At 44.7% G+C, this 9,564-nt stretch overlaps 1 protein-coding gene across 1 annotated transcript in view; it reads right to left on the bottom strand.

Moving 5' to 3' along the window:
• Lvrn (laeverin) overlaps positions 1-6,313 on the bottom strand; it is a 55,042-nt gene extending 48,729 nt beyond the window's left edge. Inside the window, exon 1 of the mRNA XM_050149283.1 lies at positions 5,527-6,313. Within this exon, the coding sequence (XP_050005240.1) occupies positions 5,527-6,230 (704 nt within the window). The 5' untranslated portion in view covers positions 6,231-6,313. The remainder of the gene's footprint in view (positions 1-5,526) is intronic.
• Positions 6,314-9,564: the final 3,251 nt, after the last annotated feature.

The raw sequence follows: 9,564 nt of genomic DNA on the forward strand, positions 1-9,564 counted from the left end.
GGGGGAGGGGGAGGGATATGTGAGGCGGTAGAGGGGAGGAGGCAGAAATCTTAAATAAATAAATAAATTTTTTAAAAAAAAGTATAGTTATATGATTGTTCTAACTAAATTAAGAAGTTGGGGCAGTAAAGTAGCTGGGTGGAGAAAGACACTTGCTGCCAAGCCAGATGATACTAGTTTGAGCCCCAGGTGGAAGGGGAAAGCCAACTCCCCAAAAGTTATTTCCTTAGCTTCATAGACACAAACACACGCATGGAGTACAAAAAGTACTTTAAAGTACAAAGGAACTTTCAAATGCCTGACATCTTAACTCACAGATATGACTCTCGTTCCCTCGTAACTTAGAGCAAGCTAAGTGACACCAGAATCAGTCCTTCTGCCTCCATATTGGGAGTAAATATAGTAAAGCATGTCTATGAATGAATATTTCTAAAGATAATTAATTCTTTGAGACAAAGTCTCATTATGCAGCCCTGATTTGGCCTTAGATCTGTCTGGCCTCTGCCTCCCAAGTGCTGGGATTCAGAGGATGCACCACCACGCCTAGTTCTGAAAGCTAATGAACAAAGACTTAAAATAAGTGGAAGAGTTAGGAAGACAAAGGCTGAGTAGTGGACTAAAGGGACCCTAGCGTAAAAGAAAGTTGTAGAATTGGTCTCAGCCAGTTTAAAAACAAGACTCAAGAAGTCCAAAGGGACCACCAAGTAACTCCAGCGTCTATCTGAGTGAGATCAATACAGCAAAAAACCAGCACCCCTATTTGAATGGCTAAGAGAGAAAGGCCTGCCAATGCCAAGTGTTGACAGAGCTATGAAGCAATTAAAATTCTCTGATACTATTGATGACAATTGCAAGTGGTCAAACGCCTTGGAAAATAACTTCTTAGATTCTGCAAACGTCCACCTACCCTCCATGTAATCCAGCCATTCGTCCTACCTTTGAAATAATAATTACTCAAGAGAGGTGAATGTGCATAAAGATTTGTATGTGGATATTTCTGGAAGATTTCTTTGTAATAGTCACATACTGAAAATAATAATATCTTATAAGTGTGTATAAAAAAGGAAACTTATTTTTAATATTGCGATATGTAGGTTAAATGAAAAAGGACCATAAAAGATTCACGGTGGAAATGCCAGGCTTTAGAAAGCTGGGCTGGACAAACTGGAGAAGGCTGGTGTGGAATGTGTCCTACCCTGGACAGCCTTCCAGAAACTGCCGTAGGCACTTCAAGAAGGCTGGCATTTTTGTTGATTTGCTTGTTTTTTTTTTTTGTTTTTTTTTTTTGTTTTTTGTTTTTTTGTTTTTGTTTTTGTTTTTGAGACAGGGTTTTTCTGTGTAACAGCTCTGGCTGTCCTACAACTTGCTTTGTAGACCAGGTTGGCCTCCAGCTCACAGAGCTCCACCTGCCTTTGCCTCCTGAGTGTTGGGATAAAAGACAGAACCAGCATTTCTGTTGTTTATGCTACAACAGAAGGAAGTGACCACAAGCAAATGGTATTGTTTTAAATATTATTTTCCTCAGCGCATGCTTATAATTCCAGCACTTGGAAGCATGAGGTGGGAGGATAGTATTTTGGAGGCCAATCTGGATTGAACAGCAAGAGCCTGTCCTCAAAGCAAAATTAAAAGATATATTTATTTCACAGTTAAACATGACCTTCTAGCATCCATCCTTGCCTTATACAAGTCTTGCAAACCATCAAGTGCTGATGTAGCTATAAAGCCCATCATAGCAAATATTGTCACATTATCACCCTACAACAGCTACTTTAGGGGTCCCTGATGATTTTAGTGAAACAAAAAAGGGTTGGGAGGAGACAAGGTCATCTTCAAGGAGCAGAAATGGATTTCCAGTTTGTCTGACTGGTGGGATCTGCAGGATAAAGGGTTTCTTCTTTAAAATGGTCAGAGCCAAGTTGTACCTGTTCTTTAGTTTAGGGTGTTTGGTGGGCTCACGTAGCACATAAAAACAAAACAAAACAAAAACCCAATCACAACAACAACAACAAAACAGACTTCTCTGATAAAGGCACCATCACCAACTGAACCAATGTCCTTCTATGCAGGAACATAGCACACGTCCTCTGCAATGGGTTCAAAGGTCAGCAGCATGCGGGCAAAGCACAGTTGATAGGCATGTGAGTGTTTTCTGGAGTGTGTGACAGTTGCATGTCAGCTGTGATGGAACAGAACGCTGTAACTCAGTCGTTTGTGCTGGATGGTAAGATCCTGGCAGGCTGTCACCAAAATGTACTTGCCAGAACTCAGAGGTGTAAAACAAACTGTCTGAAACCAATTTCTTCAGACTCCGGAATCTATATTTTCACTTGTGACACAGAAAAGAAAAAAAAAAAAAACTCTGCAAGCTCATCAATTAGAGGATTTTCGTTGCTACTGTGTAAATCACTCTTCTTCCTGGGAAAAGTCAACTCTAAACCCAAACTTCTTTCCAAAGACTTAACCTGTTCTTTAGGATAAGAAATCTAAGCTGCATCTTTTTGCTCTCAGATGCCATGGCGTAGAGGAAAAGGGAGAGGAGAATTCTCGAGAAGAGTCCTCATCCTGGACAGATTGGCGTGACAGCGTGATCTAGCAGGGTGTGGCGTGTGTGTCACTCCTTCACAATAATCAAGACTCAGTGGTTCCCTGTGACGCTAAGACCCTCTTCTGGGCTCCCATGTGTTTATCCCGTCACCTGGGCCTCCCTTATGAAGCCGTCTTGGGCAGTCACTTCTATGGCATGCATCAGAGGTGATTTTCATGCTCGGCATGGCGTAACTATCCAGTCAATACCCTCCGGCCACACGAGAAGTTCCAGGTCCCCTCAGACCTCTAAAGGACCACAGGAACCACTTGTACTGTTTAGGGCCCATGTCCCACCACACATCTGTTCTGTGGATTAGAAGCCACACTTGCTGAAGCACCAGGCTAGCAAGGCTCCCTTGGAACTGCTTTGCCTATATCCCTACATAGTAGGATGACTCTGACCTTAAGGTCAGTCTAGAGTCAACACAACGTATCCGGACACTCCTTCCTTGCTTGTGATAGGGACAGTTCTAGGGTGGTGAGACTCAGTCTCCAGAACTTTTCATTTGATTTCATGTCCTAGATTGACTTTCATCCCAGGCTACCCCTGTTCTTTCCCTAGGAACACTGTCAGGGCATTGGAGTGATGCCCAGAGGTTAAAAGCACAGGCTGCTTTTCCAGAGGGCCTGGGTTTGATTCCAGGCACCCCTTGGTCATCCAAGCTGTCCTCCCTACAGTAAAGGCTCTCATCAACCTCACCATTCAGTAACCTCTACACGCAAAGGGTAAGAATTAAAGCTGGATCAACATTCAAAATCAACCAATATAATATATATCAAGACGCTAATCAAGAAGAAAAATCACATAATCACAAAAATTTAAGCAGAAAAAAAAGCATTTCAAAAAATTCAACAATCATTCATATGAAAAATTATTTAAAAATTGGAAGAGACCAGAATGTCCTCACCTTGATAACTTATATAAACATCTATGCCATCCGGTGAAACTGAAACTCCACACCTGCTTGGTGAAAACTCCCCGCTCTCCAGCCCCTTGGGTTTTCCTTCCTGGCAGCCTTCTTGGAGTCATCGGTACCAGAACTTGGCAGTCTCTGTGTTGGGATAACAAGGAGCCTACCCCTAGGAGGATTATGCTGACCTACCTCCCACAGACACCACAGCTCATGTTGTATGCCACTCACTGACACTGCTAGGTCTGGCCTGTCTCATCCATTGCTTGTCACAGTGCTCTGAAGCTGACTGTTCACTGTGTCTATTCCAGGAACAGAGAGACAGACTCGGGGAGGTGCAGCGACGGGTTCAGCCAGCATAGTTCATTTTCAGCTGCTCATTTCAACAGCTGACCTAGGGCCTGGTCAGCTCCACTGTTCACTGTACCACCTGCCATCATTGTGCCCAGGTTCTTTGAGACTCTGGCTTCAAGCATCTTTTTGTCTAGAAGCGAAGGAAGAATAACTTGCTGGTGGTATCTCTTCAGACACCCCAGTTCTAGACTCTGGGCTTTGATGTTCTGAAAATCTGGTGCCTCTTAACTGGTACAATAGGGAAATGGAAAGGGACTCCTGCTCCAGGTTAGCTTGTCTGGGCATAGCCCCGCCAGGACAGAGAGAAGGAAGGGAGGGCCCAGCAAACAAGCCAAGATTTGTGGACAGTAGACACCTCTGCCAGGTGAGCCCTGCATTCCAGCTCTTCCCTCTGCGGGACTAAGGCACAGGTATGTCAGGCCATTCTCAGTGAAGAAGATCTTGCTTCACACATGATCCTTAAGAGATAATTTCAAGTTGTTTTTCCAAGAATTAAAGCACTGAAAAATGGAAAACCAACACATCATCCTTTCAAAGACTGCCTACCTACTACGCAACTCATTAAACCTATTTAAGACCTTGGGAACCTTGAAAAAAAGTATAAGGAGCCGATTAGAGTGCACCTCAGTGTGGCTCCCGCCCCCAGCATCTAGGAGCATCTAGAGACACAGTCTCTAATAAAGGGCAACGTGCACGAAGTTATGCGGCCTGCAAATGATCCTCCAATGGGTGAACGGGGATAGTTATCATTCGATTTTCACAACACTATCAAGGTTTCAGGAGTGTGACCTCAGAGCAGTGTGAGAGAAACTTCTTGAAAATGACTGGAAACGCACCCCTCCCCCACCCCCCGTCAGAGACATTTTCACAAGCAAGTGTAAGAAGACCATGTGTACAGTTATGTGGGCTCACAAACCCCACCAGAGGAATTCCGGAAGTGCCAGGCTCCAGAGCTCAGCTATGCGCATGCGCCAGATGCCACAGATTGCCAGCGAAAGAAGAGGGACAGATAAATGAATTGCTGTTCTGAAGCTTTTGCAAAACCTTAGTAAAACAAACAAACAACAGGATATGGAAACAAATAATGCTGCTGTGGCCGTGTTTGTAGAGCCCTAGCTAACCTGGCTAAATGGAGCAAGGCTTAGCGCCCAGCTCACTGGGAGCAGACAATCTTAGACCAAAGAAGGCTTCTAGCTTCTCCAGCTCTGAGGCCAGAAGCATTGGCAGGTGCTGACCCCTTTGGTGGGCCATGGGTTCGAACAGCCGTGTTTCTAGGGCATTCTTAGGTTCTTAACAGTTGTTGTTGGTCAAAGTATTAATCCTTAGGAAGGGAAAACAAAGTGTTAATCCTTAGGAAGCTGTTTGGACAGTTAGATTTTTCTGGGTAGAGAAAGACTTTCTTAAAACAACAGCAAAAACGATAAACTCTGGAGGTGAAACAACCTCCACGCGGACAAGTCGGATGGGCAGCAGAAGTAGGATTGGAGAGTAACAAGAGGGGGAGCCTGGGTCTCATTAACTTTATTCTTAGCAGACTTTCAGTGGAGGGGGAAAAAGGGAAGTCTTTGCCTTTGGCTATGGGAGAGGAGGAAATGTCTTTCTTGGGGCAGAAGCATCACAAATGAGAACTGCTAAGTTGGGATGCATGCAGGACTGGGCTGCAAGCCCTTACCTGAGCTTGCCCTGGTCCGTGTAGAGGTTCAGGAACAGCCCCTCTGAGACGCACTGAAGCACTTGGCCAGAAAAGCCGAGGTGCAGCTCATATCTGCTACCCGGCTGCAAGACCTGGCCCAGATCCAGCACCATGTATTGCGTGTCCAGTGCGAACCACACGTTGTCCACTGGCACGCGGCCTACGGTGGCATTCCTAGTGCCCAGGGCCAGGGGACCCCACACTTCCGCTTGCTTGTAAGTCAGAAAGAAGCTGTGCAGCAGCAATCTCGAGGTGGCCACTGTGCAGAGTACAGTGATGTTCACACGACCCGTGAAGGTCACACTCTCCGTGTAGGACAGGTTATCCGGCCATAGCCTTGGCCACAGCTCCAGATCATAGTGAAGCGGGACAAGCCAGGGCGGCAGGCGCGAATGATTCCAGGGCCCTGACGGGGGTCGCCAGTCTTGCGAGGTGGTGGCCACCGCAGGCTCGAGAGCAGCCTCTGGTGTCCAGGTTGGTCGCGCCTGCTCCTGGCCGCCAGGAGGGGTTGACGCGGTGTCCTTCACCCCAGGAATGTGCTGCTCCGAAGGCTGGACGAGCGTGCAGTTGCCATACAGGGCGGCCAGAACCACCAGCGCCAGTAAGAGCGCGACTGTCAACCCGGCCAACAGGAGGGCCACCCCGCGGCTCACATAGATGCCAGAGCTGGAAGGGGGGCTCATGGCGGGAGTCTGGGGTGGGCGAGATGGGAGACTAGAGAGGGCGGCAGCGGGTCAGATCCAGGACGGGATGCGCAGCAATGGAACCCCTGCCCAGTCCCTCCTCTCTTGTACTGTCCCTCCTCCTCCACGAGCCTGGGAAGACTGGGACTGAATAGGGTGTCTGGGACCATGGTTTTTCCCCTCCCCTAACCAGATCCAGATCCCTGCCTACCTACCCCCGCCCCACCAGAGACTGGAAGGAAGGGCGGACCCCTCACCAGCGCGTGCGCCCCTTTGGCCCTTGCGGGGAGGCACCGTCAAACAACCCATCTGGATGTCATGGGCGGGTGGTTTTTCGTTTGTTTGTTTGTTTTAAGATTAGTGTGAGCTGTCACTTGCAGGTGTAGGAAAGAAGTCAAGTTCCTGAGCGAGGGGGTGGAATGGAGTTTTGATGACTTTTTCTGAACTGCAAAGAGCGACCATGCCATACTATTACATCTGAACCAAAGCTGATGTTCCCAAGTCGATACCCGCACGCGGCTCAGACAGCAAACCTAAGCTTGAAAGTTTTGCTGGATCTGGGAACCAAAATCAAAGCAAATCAAACAAATTAACCAGGGAGAAGGGAACGACAGCAAGCGGGGGTGGGGGAGGAGGGAGGCGGACGAACGGACGACAGACTTCGCTTAGGACCGCAACTTTGCGCGGAGCAGAATTTGGCTCTGTGCTTCCCCACAAGGGAAAAGGAACTCCTGCTTTTAAATCCGATCATTTCAGCAAAGAAGATAAAGCTATTGCTCCACCCAGAAACGATGGGGCTGAACTGTTTTCTGGCCGTGCCCAGTAAGTTCTTCGGCACGCAGGCATCTGTTTGCTATTTAGCCTGTGTTGCTGGGCGGCTTTTTCGCCTGGGCGCGGTGTTCTGTCCTGGGTCTGCAGGCACGCGAATACAAAGCTGGTGCGAGAAGAGGGAAAAACAAAACAAAACAAAACAAAACAAAAACCAAACAAGCAAAGAAAGTTTAAGATTTGCGAAAAACTGAAGATTCATTTCAGAGTATCCAGTCTTTAACTCGTCTTTTTCCTCTCCAGCGCCTTTGGGGTTTAAGTTTTTGCCTGGTAGCTGTAAAGGAGAATTAGCATTTCTGATGTGCTCTTTTTTTTTTTTTTATGGAAACAAGTCTTTATTAAGTAACTTTTAATATCAGAAAAATAAAACTCTTATAATTCTCTTTACAGCAAATATATAATATCAGTGCTTTGGCCATCTTAAGTTAAAGGCCCTTTATCATAAAATATATGGTTTTAAACTTTACTCAAATTGAATTTATAATCCCTATGACTTCCCTACATATACATAACAAAAGAGTGTAGTAAAATTAGCAAATACTAAACTATATTGATAATTTATCATTCTTAGTTTGTGGTTTTTAGAAACAGTACACGCACCTAATATATGTCGATTCCTTGGATTATTAGTTGCAGTGTACGATGCAACAAAATACAAAACACATGCTTGGTGACATTCGTCCATATCTACAAGACGGCAGCTAGAGATTAGGTTTCAATAATGACAATTAACTATCCTACAAGCAATTAGCATTACATCATAATATGCCATCAAGGCAACTTTTTTATACTGAAAAATCAAAATAAAAACCGTTATTTGTAAACTTTATACGAAATGTAACTCTTCAAGTGGAAATAAAAAATAAAATTTGTCTATTTGCTATTGAATACACAGAAGATTTAAATTTTTGTTATACTGAGAAAAAAAGCTCTTTTGTGTTGGGAAAATAACGCTTCAAAAAAAAATTAGTAGAAAAACCCACCAGTATAATGTTTTGTCCTTTCAATGCCAGCAAAATTGGGGACATACTGAGGATGAAGTTAAAACATCCGCAGGTGAAATGTACAAGTGTGTTTTAAAGAAATCTTTGTGATTGGAAATAGGTTTGAAATGAAGTAAACTGATTGGAGGTTGTCACAGCTGCTTTCATGAGTTATGCCAAGGGCATTATTATCTCCCTCCCCATCCCCTACATTACTAAAAAATAAAAATATATTTATAATGTGCAAGACAAATATGGATTAAACATAAAATGTTTCACATTTTGATCTACAGTCTAAATATTAATAGCTTGATCAGACTAATGAATGGAATGTTCTCATTCTCCAATTTTTCAGCCAATATAGGTGTATCCCAAAGCCCATCCTGAAATGGGAAAATGCAGGTGACTATTTCCACATTCACCAAGGGAGGCAATGGGTAGGAATTTACAATCCAAGACAATTGTATTCCTGATCCACTGAACACACTAGCCTTGAGCACTCTGGGCGAGATGAAAGTCAATGTAGCAGTTTTTGTCCCAAATTATAACCAGTGATCTAGTAAACTGCCATCAGCCCTATTATTACTATAAGTAATCACAATGCTTTAAAAAGTTACTTGCAATCCTGCAGAATTAGGCAGAAGTTGTTGTAAAATAAAAAACAAACCTGTTTTGTCAAAACTGGCAGTGTAAAGAAGGCAGCACTGGAAGTGTCAGTCATCTGTAACGCCAGGCACCCTCCATAAACTCTTAATGTGGCTAGGCTTTGGGACCCACTGCTATAGTCTCAGGTGGATACATTTTGCTCCTAGGTCACACAGCCAAGTAGAACTTCAGCTTTAAAAACTCTTATACAAGCTATGTCTCTGAGTCTACAAGATAGCATTAATAATTCAAACCAAACTAATAGACAAGAGACCACTCAGGTTTAGTGTTACCATAGCAGCCTTTTATAAGTGTACTAACAACTTTAGCCTAATCCCAATAAAGCCTGATAACAGTCATAAGAATTCATTAGGAAGTTTTCTGGGGGTACCATGATACCCATGCCTTTATGAGTCCATATAGAGATATAGTATTTATGTATATATATATAGTTAAGAGTGAATTTGGATTGCCTGAGTAACAGTTGTCTGGCAAACTGGACATGATGGCGTTCTCTTTTCACAGATCTTGTTGGCACATTCCATGCAGAAGAGGTTGTGGCCACATGGAACTAGGGCAGCAATTAATTCTTCCCATGATGAGATCCTTTCAGCTGAGGGTGGACAACGGTGAACCTCGCAGAAAAGGTGTGTTTCCTCTCTCCTCCAATGGATGGCAATCACACCAACACCACTAAATCAGGGCGCTGGAAGTCAGTTTGCCAGGAAGCTCAGAAGGATGCCCTGTCATCTATGGGCCAGGCTCCTGGTCCTTGGCTGGGTCTGCTTCTTCAGAAAGGAAAAGGCGTGGTTAAGAATAATTGTGACCACGGGACGGATTCTCAGAAGATCCTGGGTGATGGGGAGGAGAAAGCTCCC

This window comes from Alexandromys fortis, unplaced genomic scaffold, assembly GCF_014885135.2.
Source record: "Alexandromys fortis isolate MF-2015 unplaced genomic scaffold, M_Fortis_MF-2015_v1.1 scaffold_60, whole genome shotgun sequence".
Taxonomy (NCBI): domain Eukaryota; kingdom Metazoa; phylum Chordata; class Mammalia; order Rodentia; family Cricetidae; genus Alexandromys; species Alexandromys fortis.